This window comes from Hypanus sabinus, chromosome 10 (genome assembly GCF_030144855.1).
Source record: "Hypanus sabinus isolate sHypSab1 chromosome 10, sHypSab1.hap1, whole genome shotgun sequence".
NCBI classification, from domain to species: domain Eukaryota; kingdom Metazoa; phylum Chordata; class Chondrichthyes; order Myliobatiformes; family Dasyatidae; genus Hypanus; species Hypanus sabinus.
Window position 1 is genome coordinate 89764096 of NC_082715.1, and position 16718 is coordinate 89780813.

The 16718-nt window shown below is 40.2% G+C and overlaps 1 protein-coding gene across 1 annotated transcript in view; it reads right to left on the bottom strand.

Annotated features, from left to right (window-relative positions):
- LOC132401340 (collagen alpha-1(IX) chain-like) overlaps nt 1–16718 on the bottom strand; it is a 110666-nt gene that overhangs the window by 11382 nt on the left and 82566 nt on the right. The window contains exons 25-29 of the mRNA XM_059983469.1: nt 15376–15411; nt 15220–15264; nt 6765–6797; nt 2767–2913; nt 2589–2643 (exon numbers count right to left, since the gene is read on the bottom strand). Coding sequence (XP_059839452.1) covers nt 2589–2643; nt 2767–2913; nt 6765–6797; nt 15220–15264; nt 15376–15411 — 316 coding nt within the window. The remainder of the gene's footprint in view (nt 1–2588; nt 2644–2766; nt 2914–6764; nt 6798–15219; nt 15265–15375; nt 15412–16718) is intronic.

Genomic DNA, 16718 nt, shown 5'->3' on the forward strand with positions numbered 1-16718 from the left:
AGGATATGAGTCCATAAGCCACAACTGCAGAATTTGGGCTATTTGGCCCATTCAGTCTGCTCCACTATTTTTTCAAGGCTGATTTATTTTCTCTCAGTCCCATTCTCCTTCCTCCTCCCCATAATTTTTGACAACGTTATTGATCAATAACCTATCAACCTTCATTTTAAATATATCTAACTACTTGGCTTTCAAAGCTGTTTGTGGCGATGAATTCTTGAGAATCTCCTCCCCCGGCAAAAGAAATTCTTTCTCATCTGTTCTTAACGGGATGTCCTTATATACTGAAGCTGTGCCCTCTGGACCTAGACTCTCCGACTGATGGAAGCATTCTCTTCACATCCACTCTATCTACAGTAGGTCTTTCAATGAAATCCCTCTCATTCTTCTAAACACTAGTGATTACAGCCTGACTGTCATCAAATGTCCCTCATATGTTAACCCTTTCATTCCCAGGATCATTCTTGTGCCACTTCAGGACCCACTGCAATATCAGCACATGCTTTTTTGGATTATGAGGCTGAAAACTTAACTATATTACAGATGGGGTCTGAACAATGGCTTATAGAGCCTCAGCACTACATTCTAACTTTTATATTCTAGTCTTCTGGAAATGACTGCTAACACATTTGCCTTTGTTACTGCCAACTCAAACCTGCTAATCGTTTCAGAAAGCTGAACATAATTAAACGTTGTCAACATGGTTTTATAAAAGGGAAATAAATCATCTTTGACAAATTTGTTCAAATTCTTTTAGGATGTTGCAGGGAGAGTTGGTAGACATGATGTTGTAGTTGTACATTTCTTAAAGGCTTTTGACAAGGTGTCAAGGCGGCTAGTGCATATATTATAAAGCCATGGTATCAGAGTAAGTGTATTAGAATTGATTAACAATTAGCTATCTCACAGAAAACAAAGCTGGAATAAATGGATCCTTTTTGGACAGGAAAGATGTAACAGTGGAGTTCCACAGATACTAGTTTTTTGGCCACAATTAATCCATTAATCATCTGGAGTAAGGAATAATACGGAAGCTTCCTAAATTTGCCAATGATATGAAAATCAGTGGAAAGGCATATTGTGATCCTGTAATCTGACCTAGAAAGTTTAAGGGAACAAACGACTGGCAAATGGAGTTTAATGTGGAGAAGTTTGAGGTTTTCCATTTTGGTAAGAAAAATCAAGACAGATTATTATCTAAATGAAGAGAGAATGCATGTGAGTGAAGTTTAGAGGGATCCAGGCATTCGGGTCCAAAAAGTTCGCAGGCAGGTCAGCAAGTAAAGAAGGTAAATGACATTTTAGCCTTTTTTGCAAAGTTTAAAAATAGAGAGATTTTTGTTGCAATTGTACATGGTGTTCCTAAGACCTCAGCTAGAATACTGCATACACAGAACAGAATAGCACAGCACACTATGCTGTGCCAGACTAATTAAACTGAAGACATCTAACCCAGCTGCCAACATAACGTCCATATTTCTCCATTCTCTGCATTTTCATGTTCCTATTAAGCAGCACCTATTGTATTTGCTTCCACCACCACACCTGGCAGCACATTCCAGACACTCACCACTCTGTATAAAAAACTTGCCTCACTCATCTCCTTTGAACTTTCCTTCTTTCATCTTAAATGCATACTTTCTGATACTCTGATCCAGGGATAAAAAAAGGTATTGGCTGCCTATCTTATCTATGCCTGTCACAGTTTTATATACATCTGTTAAGTTCACCACAGTCTTTGCCACTCCAGAGAAAAAAATGCAAGTTTGTTCACCTTAGGTCTCCTTACCTAAAAAAAGGTATAGTGACACCAGCATAATTCCTGGGATATGAGGGTTGTCTTATCAAGAAAAAGTAAATAGTTTTGATCTGTACTCTTTAGAACTTAGAAAAATCAAGGTGACCTTACTCGAACATGTAAGATCCTAGGAGGCTTGAGGGTGTAGACATTGGGAGGTTTTCACTTCTGGGGGAGTCTAGAAAAGGAGATGACTATTTAAAACTGAGGTACATAGAAACATCTGAATGCAGAGGGAGGAGATTCTCTGGAACTCTCTGCCCTGGCCATAATGGAAACTGGTTTATTATAAGTATTTAAAGTAGAGGTGGATAAGTACTTAATACATCAAAGAATAGTGGGATATGGAGAAATGGCATAGAAGAGGAAATGACACAGCATAGATCAGCCATGATCAAATGATGGGTCAGGCTTACTCCTTACTTCTTTTTTGTGCTCATGTGTTTCTAGGTTGTTGTGACGGAATTGCTTTGCTAGTAACCAGCAAAGATTTGATGGGCCAAACTGTCTCCTTCCATGCTTTAACAATTCTATGATTCTACGAAATCACTTCTTATTCCTCTTATCTCCATAGTACTCCCCCTCTCTCCAAAACACAACCACTCACCCAAGAAACATTGACTTTAAATCAACAACACACAAAATGCTGTGTTCTACCAGCATTTTGTGTGTTGTTGTTTGAATTTCCAGCATCTGCAGATTTCCTCGTGTTTGGATTTTAAATCAACCTTGGTTGAAATGGACATCAAAAAACTGCACTGTAAAGTTGCAACAATAACTAAATAGTTACCTTGCATTACTCTCATACATACAGTTCTTATGTGCTGGTCCGTAGGCTCTTTACCCTAGGTATGTTAATTAAAAAAGCAAGATTAAAAAATATTGCAAAATCAAACTCAGAACTTGACAGGGAAATTGAGGTCATGAGCATGAATAAATAGAAAATTGTAGGCATAGTGTACTCATACAGGAAAACCCTGTTTTCCAGGTAATCCCATAGGTCCACGGTCTCCTTGTAACCCTTGTGCTCCAATTGGTCCCTGGGGACCTTCTGTACCAGGCAATCCACGGAAACCTTCTTTGCCACGGGACCCAGCCTGACCAACTTTACCAAGCTGGAAAATTAAAAACAGAGTCACAGAATAAGCAGGATTTAGAGCTACACAAGTTTCACTCTTACCCAAAATCTCTAGTACCTTCCCTGTGTGTCTTCATAGTGTTGAAAGTAAGTCTTACGGTAGAGCCTCTAATAATTCTTAGAAAATCAAGCTTGGAACTATTTATGGCTTTTAGAGTTTATTTCCTTCCAACTACAACCTTTATACTTTAAAAAAATGCAGTTGGCATTATCTATTTACAGCATCCTGATCTATCCCTTTAGAAAAATGTTTAAAAGTCTACAATGGAATATTGCATAATGTTAATATAATCTTTTCTAAGTCAATTTAACTAATCTGGCTGCAGGTACAACAGTGATGGGATTTATTAGTTGAGCAATACACAACTCTATAAGATATAGGACCAGAATTAGGCCATTCAGCTCATTCAGTGTACTATACTATTTAATCATGTTTTTTTTCAACCCACTCTCCTGTCTTTACCCTGTAACCTAACCCCTTTACCAATTAGGAACATATCAATTTCTGCCTTAAATACATGCAAAGTCCTTTATGGCAACCAACTCCATTGAATCACCACCATCCAGTTAAAGAAATTTCTCATCATCTCAGTTTTAAAGGGACGTCCCTTTATTCTGAGGCTGTACCTTCATATTCTAGACTTTACTACTTATGGAAACATCCTTTCTCCATCCATTCTATTCATGCCTTTTAGTATCCAATAGGTCTCAATGAGATCCCTCAACATTCTCCTGAACTCTAACAAGTACAGGCCCAGAGACATCAAATGATCCTCATATGTTAAGTCTTTTATTCTTGAGATCATTCATGTGAATTTCTTCAGGGCCATCTCTTGGACCAGAAACTCCTTCATTAGAAATGTGGCCCAAAATGGCACACAATTTTCCAAATGGGGTCTGACCAACACTTTATAAAGCCTCAGCAGCACATCCTTGCTTTTAAATTCTAGTCTTCTCAAAACAAATTCTAACACTGCATTCAACTTCTTCTGTACTCTCTTAACCTGTAAGTTAATCTTGAGGGAATCCTGAACTAGTCCCTCTGTACCTCTGAGCTCTGAATTTTTCTCCGCATGTAAAAAATAATCTATCCATTATTCTTCCTACGGTAAAGCATAACCCCACAGTTCCCTGTGCTGTATTCCACCTGTCACTTCTTTAACCATTCTCTCAAGCTGTCGAAATCCCTCGGCAGGCTCCCTGCCTTTGCGACATTACTTGTTCCACCACCTATCTTGATATCATCTGCAAACTTGACCACATTGACATCAGTTTCTTCACACACATCATTAATGTATAAAGTACATGTTTTTAGTTCCATCACAGGCTCTTGTGTAACTCCACTAATTCTCTAATGAATTAAGTCCTAACCTGCTCAACCTTCCTCTACAACTCTGCCTTTTGAGTCCTGGCAACATCCCCATAAATCTTCTCTGCATACTCTTTCCTATATCAGGGTAACCAAATCAATGAAGACTGTTCAATGTCATTCTCAGTATATATGTGTAAGTAAGCACAAAATAGTTGTTACTCCAGATTTGATGCAGCAGAAAAAGAAACACAATAACATAAAGAACACAATAATTAAAAAACCACAATAAACATAAATGCATAAGATAGCTCTATACATAGATTGTTTGTATGACCATAAAGTGGTGCTAGGCACAGAAGAGTATGTACATAAGGTGACACTGACAGGAAATAGTAAAGTAGTGGTGGTGGGAGATGTGGGTTAGTAGGCAGAGGTGTTGATCAGCCTTACTGCTTGGAGAAAATAACTGTTTTTGAGTCAATTGATCCTGGAATAGATGCTAAGTAGCCTCCTCCCTGATGGAACACAATAGTCCAAATGCATTCTTACCCACAACTGATCAAATGTCCCAACTCCTGTACTCAGTCCCCTGACTGATGAAGGCAAGTTGCCAAAGGCCGCCTTCATCTCCCCTCCACTTGTTACATAATTTTATTGGAATGATATACTTGAACTTCTATGTCTTCCTGTCCCACAACACTCCCCGGGCCACTGCCATTCACTGTTAAAGTCCTAAAATGCAATACTTCATGCTAGTCTGAATTAAGCTCCATTACCATTCCCTGCCCCACTTACCCAGCTGATCAAAATCCCACTGTAGTTTTTGATAACCATCTTCACTATCCAAAACACCACGTAATTTATAGCTACCTGTCAACTTAATGCCTTGTACATTCTCATCTAAATAGTTGATATACAGTAGTTGACAATTAACACTAGACCCAGGACTGACCCAAGGCACAGCATTAGTCACAGGCCTCCATCCCAAAATAAACACCTTTCATCATCACCCTCCGCTTCTTGCCATCTAAACATTATGTATCTAATTTATTACCTCTTCTTGGATCCCATGCAATCTAAACTGTTGATCAAAGAGATAGATTTTAAGCAGCAACACACACAAAATGCTGGTGGAACACAGCAGGCTTTAGATCTTTGTCCTGACGAAGGGTCTTGGCCCGAAACGTCGACAGCGCTTCTCCCTATAGATGCTGCCTGGCCTGCTGTGTTCCACCAGCATTTTGTGTGTGTTGTTGTTTGAATTTCCAGCATCTGCAGATTTCCTCGTGTTAGATTTTAAGTAGTATCTTCCTGAAAACAGGTAAAAAGTCAAAAAGGTTTAAGATGCTTAGAGTATCTACATCTCAGCTGCCAATGGGGAGCAATTAAAACTGAGAAATCCTAGGGAAGTGAATAGGATAAAAGCAGAGGAATTGGGATATTGGAAAGGTATTTTGGACTGGATCTGAAAATAAGAGTGATAATGTTAATGCTCCAAAGGAGTGATGTATGAACAGGAGCGCTCACTCTGAGCCAGGGCACAGGCAGTGCCATTCTGGATGGCCATGACATGTATGTAGCATAGAACGTAAGCTAACATAGATTTTTTTAAATCAGGTGTAAAAGAAAGAAAGGCATAAATATGGTTGAATACATGGAATGAATTCTTTTTGCAACTTATCTTCATCTCTCTCAACTACATATCTATTTGGGCATCTGCAGGCTTCTCTCTCAGGCTCTCTGAGTCTCAAGTCTGCCAAATCACAGAGAGAGACCATCTTGGTATAGAGCCACTAGAACCTGTTTGGAGCTAGTCTCTAAATCAATCTTTTTTTCTAATTTGTTTTAAAATTAATTAATATTTTAATTATTTATTTCAATTAACTCAGCTTATTAATTGACCCAACATGACACTTTCCTCCAAATACCACTATCTTACATTTTTTGATTGACAATATATGTATGCAATACCCAACATGTTACTCTAATCTTTTTACCATTTCAAAAAATTCAATAATGCTCACAAGCTTCCCTTAACAAAACTATACTAGCTATTCTTGATTCATCTACAACTTATTAAATGACAACTCCCAGAATCCCTAAGAATACCTTCCACATGTTTTCCAAAGATTAGTTTCTCATTACCTAGATGGAGATCATTCCCCCACTTGTTTATCTGTAATCTATTCTATCACAACCATACGTGCATCACTGTACCACGCAAACACTGGATAGAGAACATACAAAAATAGCAATAACAGAACAGCGGAAATAATATTCAAAACAATATCATTTAACTATGGTACAATTTAACCTTTGGTGCACCCACTGCCCAACCATTAGCCATTTTAAACTACGTTTGTACTTAAGTAATTACTTTTTTACAAATAAATTGAATACAATCCTTCTATCATTTTAAATTCCTCAAACGAATGTCCCCAAAATCTATTCTTCTATAGCATTTGAAATAAGTTCACAAAATGATAATATTGAAAAAAAGCATTCAAAATACTTACAGAGCCCTTGGGGCCTGGTGGTCCCCTGTCGCCCTAGACATAAATCACAAGGACAGGTTGGGGAGTGGGGGGAAAGGGAGAGAACAGAAAAATCAAATGAGTTACATTTTCTTCCAAAGCAATGTTCAGTATGTTAACAGTGCAAAGATATTTCTGGTTAGTAAGTTTATTGATCATAGTTAATCATCCCATGATTAGGATGGGGTTAAATGTAGGTTTGTTGGGGGGGGCGTTGGGTGGTACGGCTCTAAAAGCCTGAAGAACCTATTCCATGATATACAGTACCTAAAAAAGCATTCACCCCACCTTGGAAGCTTTCACATTTTATTGTTTTATGACATTGAATCACAGTGGATTTAATTTGGCTTTTTTTGGCACTGATCAATAGAAAAAGAATCTTCTTTTGTCAAAGTGAAATCAGATCTCTACAAAGTGATCTAAATTAATTACTGTATGGGAGAGTAGCAAAGAGAAGTCCACTGTTGAAAAAACTCATATGAAATCTCGGCTAGAGTTTGACAGAAGACATGTGGAAGATTCTGAAGTCAGCTGGAAGAAATTTCCATGGCCTGATGAAACCAAAAATTGAGCTTTCTGGTCATCAAACTAAATACGATGTTTGGTGTAAGCCAAACACCGCAAGAAATCAAAATCACACCATTCTTACCATGAAGCATGGTGGTACCTGCATCATGTTGTGGGAATACTTCACTGCAGCAGGCTTTGGAAGGCTTGTGAAGGTAGAGGGTGAAGTGAATGCAGCAAAATACGGGGAAATCCTGGAGGAAAACCTGATGCAGTCTGTAAGAGAACTGCAACTTGGGAGAAGATTTGTTTTCCAGCAGGACAAAGACCCCAAACATAAAACCAAAGCTTCATAGCAATGGCTTAAAAATAATTAAGTTAATGTCCTGGAGTGGCCAAGTCAGAATCCAGACCTCAATCTAACTGAGAATTTGTAGCTGGTCTTGAAAGGGCCATTCACTCATGACTCCCATGCAATCTGACAGAGCTTGAGCAGTTTTGTAAAGAAGAATGGGGAAAAATTATAGTGTCCAGATGTGCAAAGCTGATTGAGTTCTATCCACACACTCAAGGTTGCAATTGCTGCCAAAGGTGCATCTACTAAGTACTGATTTGAAGGGGGTGAGTAATTATGCAATCTATTATTTTGTGCTTAATAATAACCTTCCTAAATACACCTAACAAACTCCACCTCATCTAAACCCCTTGGTCCAGGGACATGCCAATCAATATTTGGGAAATTAAAATCTCCCACCACAAAACCCTGTTATTATTACACCTTTCCAGAATCTGTCTCCCTATCTGTCCTTCAATGTCCCTGTTACTATTGAGTGGTCTATTAAAAACACCCAGTAGAGTTATTGACCCCTTCCTGCTCCTAACTTCCACCCAAAGCGATTCCGTGGACAATCCCTCCATGACTTCCTCCTTTTCTGCAGCCTTGACACTATCTCTGATCAACAGTGCCACACACCCACATCTTTTGCCTCCCTCCCTGCCCTTTCTGAAACATCTAAAGCCCGGCACTTGAAGTAACCATTCCTGTCCCTGAGCCATCCAAGTCTCTGTAATGGCCACAACATCATAGCTCCAAGTACTGATCCACGCTCTAAGCTCATCCGTTTTGTTCATAATACTCCTTGCATTAAAATAGACACATCTCAAGTCATCAGTCTTTATTGCCTGTCTATCCTCCCTCTCGCACTGTCTTCAAGCTTTCTCTATTTGTGAGCCAAATACCTCTTCCTCCACTTCTTCAGTTTGGTTCCCACCCCTCAGCAATTCTAGTTTAAACTCTCCCTAATAGCCTTTGCAAACCTCCCTACCAGGATATTGATCCCCCTGGGATCCAAGTGCAACCCATCCTTTTTGTACAGGTCACGCCTCCCCGAAAGAGGTCCCAGTGATCCAGAAATCTGAATCCCAGCACCCTGCTCCAATCCCTCAGCCACACATTTATCCTCCATCTCATTCTATTACTATACTCACTGTCACGTGGCATAGGCAGTAATCCCAAGATTACTACCATTGTGGTCTTGCTTCTCAACTTCCTCCCTAACTCCCTGTAGACTGCTTTCAGGGCCTCCTCCCTTTTCCTACTAATATATGGATGACCTCTGGCTGTTCTCCCTCCCACTGCAGGATATCTTGGACGCAATCTGAAACATCCTGGACCCTGGCACCTGGGAGGCAAACTACCATCTGTGTTTCTTTCCTATGTCCACAGAATCACCTGTCTGACCCCCTAACTATAGAGTTCCCTGTCACTGCTGCCATCCTCTGCCTTTCCCTACCCTTCTGAGCCACAGGGCCAGACTTTGTGCCAGAGGCACTATTGTGCCAGAGGCACTATTGCTTCCCCCAGTTAGGCTGTCCACCCCAACAGTACTCAAGCAGGAGTACTTATTGTTAAGGGGGACAGCCACAAGGGTACTCTCTAGCCTCTGAATCTTGCCCTTCCCTCTCCTGACTGTTATCCATTTATCTGTCTCCTGAGGCCCAAGTGTGACTACCTGCCTATAGCTCATCTCTATCACCTCTTCACTCTTCCTGACCACACGAAGGTCATCAAGCTGCATCTTCAGTTCCCTAACATGGTCCCTAAGGAAGGCTGCAAGCTCAACACACCTGGCGCAGATGTGGCCATCCGGTAGGCTGGGAGTCTCCAGGACCTCCCACATCTGATACCGAGCACAGAACAGCAGCCTCACACACATACTTCCTGTCTTTATTCTACACTGGCAACCTCAACCCGTTATCACCGAAGCCCCGATGAGCCAAAGCCTTCCTATTCTGTCTCCCTCTACTCCATCGCCCACTCCTCTGATGCCCACTCTAGAAAGTTGTCTCCTTTTAAACACTTCTCGCTGTTCAAACTGACTGACATCCACTCACTTGCGTAAACTTGCCCTGATCAAACAGCTGAAGATATAACAGGATTCAGCAAGGTTTCTTGACACAATATGTAGATAAGCCTACAAGAGGAGAGGTTGTATTTGATCTGGTATTGGGAAATGAATCTGGTCAGGTGTCAGATCTCTCAGTGGGAGAACATTTTGGAGATAGTGATAATTCTATCTCTTTTACAATAGCATTGGAGAGGGATAGGAACAGACAAGTTAGGAAGGCGTTTAATTGGAGGAAGGAGAAATATGAGGCTATCAGATGGGAACTTGGAAGCATAAATTGGAAACAGATGTTCTCAGAGAAACGTACGGAAGAAATGTGGCAAATGTTCAGCAGATTTTTGCGTGGAGTTCTGCTTAGGTATGTTCCAATGAGACAGGGAAAGGATGGTAAGGTACAGGAACCGTGGAATACAAAGGATATTGTAAATCTAGTCGAGAAGAAAAGAGCTTTCGAAAGGTTCAAAAAACTAGGTAGTGATAGAGATCTAGAAGATTATAAGGCTAGCAGGAAGGAGCTTAAGAATGAAGTTAGGAGCTATAGAAGACCCTGGTCAGACCCCACTTGGAGTACTGTACTCAGTTTTGGTTGCCTCACCACAGGAAGGTTGTGGAAACCATCAAAAAGGGTGCAGAGGAGATTTACAAGGATGTTGCCCGGATTGGGGAGCATGCCTTATGAGAATAGGTTGAGTGAACTTGGCCTTTTCTCCTTGGAGCGACAGAGAATGAGAAGTGACTTGATAGAGGGGTATAAGATATGAGAGGCACTGATCATGTGGATAGTCAGAGGCTTTTTCCCAGGGCTAAAATGGCTAGCATGAGCAGGCACAGTTTCAAGGGGCTTGGAAGTAGGTACAGAGGAGATGTCGGGGTAAGTTTTTTTTTAACACAGAGTGGTGAGTGCATGGAATGGGCTGCCAGCGACAGTGATGGAGGTGGATATGATACGGTCTTTTAAGAGACCTGGATAGGTACATGGAGCTTAAAAAAATAGGGGGCTATGGGTAATCCTAGGTAATTTCTAAGTTATGGACATGTTTAGCACAGCTTTGTGGGCCGAAGGGCCTGAATTGTGATGTAGGTTTTCTATGTTTCTAATTGCAATAAATTATGTTCCAGTTTGTAGAAATTTGTTTTCACTTTGACACATAAGAGTCTTTTCTGTTGATCAGTGTCAAAAAAGCCAAATTAAATCCACAATGATTCAATGTTGTAAAGCAATAAAACATGAAAACTTCCAAGGGGGAGGGTGAATAATTTTTATAGGCACGGTATCTCTAAATAAATACAAATCTCAGACCACACCATGGCAATGAATCAAAACGCAAAATAATGGCATTAAAATACTTGTTCCTGTGAAAATCATAAAAATATACAGTAGAATAATAAAACATAATTCTCATTTACAATTGAATATGCTAAGAGCTATATTTACAAAACATACATATCAGTATGTAAAAAATCCCTTGGAAAACCAGTCTAAAGGGGAAAGTTAAGTACTGGATTCGAACAGTACATCACAATTCTTTTGACCATTTTATATAAAGTTTACATTATGGAACAGGTTTCATAAGGCCAATGGTTTTTCTCTACATAGTCACCTCCTATCTTTGAGCTCTTTTCATCTAACACCATTTCATATGCCTATTCTTTATTCTTATTGTATATTTTCCTCAAAATGCATTTGCCTCACTCTCTTTCATAACATATTCTATATCCTGGGTATAAGTATTTTTTCTGAATTTTTGAGGACTTAATAAAAAACTAATACAATATGTTTATAGGTCTAGTTGAAGTAGGAAGAAGCATAAAACAGTTAGTTTTTGTTTGCCATATAAAAGCTGAAATTGAAGCTGCTCTTAATTTCCACATCTCTTTTAAATTCAATGATCTGTATTAGAACAGGCAAACACATTGTTTCAGCCTGCTCTTGCCCCACTGAATCTAGCAGTATTCTTCATTTGACCCTGCCTTTTGCAAGGACTTTATTGCATATTCTCAGTTCCTCTATCTCTATCCTTTTTGATCCAATGGTGAGATTTTCCATCTAGGGGCCACTGAAGTGTCTCCTTTCTCCCTGAGCTGTGGCTTCTCCATTCTTAAATAAACCCTTTAAGCTCTTGCCCTATTCTCCAGAACAGAACAAAAATAAAGTTCTCCTGGTCCTAACCTTGTAGTCACCAACTTCTGCATTCAAAAGATCATTCCCTGCCGTTTCTACCACCTGTAGCGATCCTACCTCCCAAATATTTTCATCCCCCTTCCCTCTTTCAGCATTTCATAAAGATCGTTCCCTTCACAATCCTCTAGCTCACTCTTCCATTTCCACCAACCATCCCTATCTTATGACACTTTCACTTGCAACTGCAGGCAAAACAGCATTTGTGCTTTCATTTTTCCATTCTCACCATCCAGGGACCTAGTCTCTCCAGAAGAAGCAGCAATTCACTTGCAGTACTTCCAATTTACTGTACTGCAGTCAATGTTCATGATGTGATTTCCTCCACACTGGAGAAACAAAATGCAGATTGGATGATCACATTGTAACACCTGCATTGAGTCTACAGTGGTGACTCTGAGCTTCCTGTTCTCTGCTACTTTAATTTTCCACTCCATTAATCAGTGAGCTCATTTACTGTTACAATGAGACCCAAACTTGATGAAAAGTACCTCACCTTCAGTCTATGTATGTTGTATCCTTTGGACTCAAAATTGAATGCTCCAACTTGAAGCAAAATAACTTCTTCATCTGTATCAGTCATTTATAGCTCTGTTGGTTTCTCCCCACCATTTTTGTCCACTGTGGGAGTGGAGTACATGCTCAGCCTGACCTGCTGAACTTAATCTTCCTGCCTTGTATTTCAGAACTCCTAGATTATGTTCTCACTCTCTAACTGCTCCCATTCAGTCACTGGCCAGACAACCTCATTTTTACAGCCTATCCATAATCACTTCAGTTTTACCCCATCAGAGACACCTCATTCCTCCACCTTCCTCGCAATTTAACAAGTTACTTTCGTTTCCTTCCTGGTTCTGAAATATCAGCTCTGTTTCTCTTCCTAGAAATGTGGGCTGATCTGCAGAGTATTTTTAACATCTTATGGTTTAATTTAGATATCCAATATCTGAAGTTCTTTTTAAAGATTTTTATCTGCAGTCTGTCCACAGGAGTAATTGTGAGCTTCTGGTTGCCCGCTGCTTCATACACCATTCCATTCCCACCTTGAACCTACTGCCTACTACAATGTTATATTGAGGCTCACTGCAAGCTTTAGGAACAATACCTGATAGAGACATCGAGTCATTAAGTAACATAACTTGCATGCAAGCACTTTGGCAAGCACTGGTCATCCTCTGTCTGTGCAACTGCAAGCTCTAGACTCAGTACTGAATCTCCAAATATGGACAGCTCACGCTTTCTTTCTGTCTCCATCCAAATACATTTGCTCAGTTTTTTTATTCTATTGTGTAGTCCAGCCATGTCATTAAAATACATTGTAGAAAAAGATGTTGTAAATTCTTCTTTTTAAGGCATTTGGACATATCCTGTGAGAGCTTGATGTTCTACACTGCCCTCACCCACTTTCTCTCCAACTAAATATTAACTCATATTTCCCTCTGTCCCATTTCTGTCAAAGCAGCATTAACTATTTCTGCTTCCATCGATGCTGCCTGATTTGCTGAGTTTTTCTAGCATTTTCCGATTTTGAAACTAATAACCTCACCATTATCTGACTGCAGTTATCAGGAACAGAGTATGGAACATAGAACAACCCAATATGAAATTACACAGAATATACTTTGTCACCTACAGGAAAGATGTAAACTAGGTTAAAAGAGTACAGAGAAAATTTACAAGGATTTTGCCGGGTCTGGAGGACTTGAGTTATAAGAAAAGATTGACTAGGTTGGGACTGTATACTTTAAAATGTAGAAGGTTGAGAGGAGATTTGATGGAGGAATACATAATTATGAGGGATACAGATAGGGTAAATAGAAGCAGGCTTTTTCCAATGAGGTTGCGGAGGTTGACAACCAAAGGTTATGAGTTAAGGATAAACTGTGAGAAGTTCAAGGGAACATGAGGGGAAACTTCTTCACTCAGAGGTCATGAGAGTCTGGAATGAGCTGCCAGCACGAGCGGTGCATGCAAGCTCGATTTCAATGTTTAAGAGAAGTTTGAACAGGTACATGGATAGTAGGGATATGGTCCTGCTGCAGGTCAAAGGGAGTAAACAGTTCCATTGGTTTTGGTATGGACGATGGGCTTAAGGCCTGTTTTTGTGCCGTACCTCTGTGACTATGACTCTATGACCTCTGATAAAACTATCTGGCTTCAATATCTAAATGTAACTCTATGGATGAGTGTCCATGGAATGATTTAGCTTCATGAAAGACACTTTGACTGACTTCTGGAGGCGGAGCAAAGTCAGGATAGAGCTAAACTACGATTCCTTTGCTTGCATCTTTGGAAACAGCTCTATTTTTATCTTTAATATCTTTCCCTTTGCAAGATTCTTTTGAAGACCCTGACCTGGAGTTCCACTCTGATTTTGGTTAAGGGAATGGGACCTATTCTCAGGGCCTCATGACCGGCTGCTTTTTAATATCCCAAGGACACGGCGCCTTCAGGGTTCCAGATTTTCATGGCTCTGGGGATGGGTTGATTCTAGGCTGGTGCCCCAGACTGAAGTGTCGTGGGAGAACATGGAACGTCAGGAGTAGCCGTTTAGCTGCTGTGGGTTGAGTGTCCGGAGAGCTGCACCTTTCTGGTGCTGACTCTCTGAGCGTAGAGCTCAGAAAAAGCGATGCAACACACAGTTAACGTTGTAAATCAGCGAGTTGCTTGTTATGTTTCTCCCCTCTCTGTGAAACAGGGTACCTCTTTTTCTCTTATTAGGGAGACAGAGAGCCTGTGGTATGTTGAATTACCTGGTGAAGGAGTAGATTTTGGGGTACTGCAAGGCTGTGCCTTTATTGATGCTTTACTGCATGCTTGAGTGCTCGGTGAAGGGTGCTGCTGTTCTTTTGCTGGTGAGGGTGGCGGGGGGGGGTGGGAAGATCATTGCCTTGCTGCTGCTTTGTGTGGGGGGGAGCTGGGGGACTTTGGGGTTCTAATGTTTTAACAGTCATTCATTCTTTGGGTCACTCCTCTGTTTTCATGTATGTTTGTGAAGAAAAAGAATCTCAGAATGTATACATTTCTCTCACATTAAATGTACCTATTGAAACACAGCTTTACCCATCAGAGGAGCTGTTGAGCTTGAAACCACACCCAACAGCAGTGCAGGACTAAAGCAAAAGGCCTTTACACTTGCCAAATCTTTATCCCAATTTCAGGCAGACTCAGAGTACCTCTTGCAATACAGATACATGAACTATGCAGCTCATAGTAAGAAAGTAGATCAACAAGTTATACCTTCCTAGGAAAAAAACACAGTTCCATTACAAAGAGCAGACTGCAGCAGATATGGTAAGTTATTCAGACATGTTTAATCATAAGTATTATTATCATCTCTTACCATCGTACCCTTCTGACCATCAATACCTTCTCCGCCAGGAGCACCCTGAAAGAGGATTGTTTTAAAACATCTTTAAAACCAGAATAACAGTTTGATATATCTTAATATAAACATAATGCATTCTCCATTTAGAGCATTAGTAAATCAAAGACTTACTTCTTGACCTTTAGGTCCTGGTAAGCCGACAGATCCCTGTAAACAAACACATAAGACATGAACATCTTAGAGAATGTTCAGCTTAGGGCAGCCTCACATGATAATGATAAAAAAATAATTGAATAGACAGAAAATTTAATCAAACCTATGAACAGAAATAGGTGATTTTTAGACCTACATGCAAAGAGGAATTAAAGGAAACTCTCAGACAGTTAAGCCATGAGAGAGCACCAAATGCTTAAGCTTCAAACACTACATAGTTATCTTCACTGGATCATCCAATGAAGTCAGCTGCCATAGATCCTTAAAAAGCATCTTTCTACTCATGTTCATCCAGTATTTCAACCCCCAAGTAAAATGTAATGCTTTGGTTCATCAAAAGATGAGTCTGAAAGTAGCCATACAAGTCGATAGGATAATAAAGAGGCTGTTTAGCATGCTTGCCTTTATTGGTCAAGGTGCTAAGTTTTAGAGTAATAAAGTTATGTTGAAGCTTTATAGAATTCTGGTTCAGCCAAATCTAGAGTATTACATATATTTCCGGTCACCCAACAATAGGAAGAATGTTGAGGCTATTGAGAGGATTCAGAAGAGGTTTACCAGGGTATTGATCGAGTTAGAACGCATGTTCTAGGTGAGACCCGATAGAAGTTTATAAAATTATGAGAGGCATAGAATAGATAGTCAGTATTGTTTTCTCAAGGTCAAAATATCTAATACTAGAGACATGGATTTAAGGTGAGAGGGTGAAAGTTCAAAAGAGATGTATGAGAGTGCTGTGTGTCTGGATTGTGCTGTAAGGGTTGGCGGTGGAAGCAGTTAAGATAAAACCATTTAAGGGGATCCTACAAACGTTTGTAGATAAGCACGTGAATATGCAGGGACTGCAGGGATATTAACCACATGTGGGCAGAAGGGATTGGATGCCATGAGCATGGTAGAGTGGTTAGCATAACACTTTACAGTGCCAGCAACCTGGGTTCAATTCCCGCCACCACCTGTAAGAGCTTGTATGTTCTCCCCATGACTGCATAGGCTTCCTCCAGGTGCTCCAGTTCCCTCCTACATTCCAAGAATGTACAGGTTAAGGTTTGCAAGTGTGGGCATGCTAAATTGGCACAACATTAACGGATGCTGTTATAGAACCATAGAACATTACAGCACAGTATAGACCCTTCAGCCCTCCATGTTGTGCTGACCCATATAATCCTTTAAAAAAGTATTAAACCCACACTCCCCATAACCCTCCATTTTTCTTTCATCATGTGCCTCTTAAATTAAGAGGCTCTTAAATACCCCTAATGTTTTAGCCACCACCACCATCCCTGGCAAGTCATTCCAGG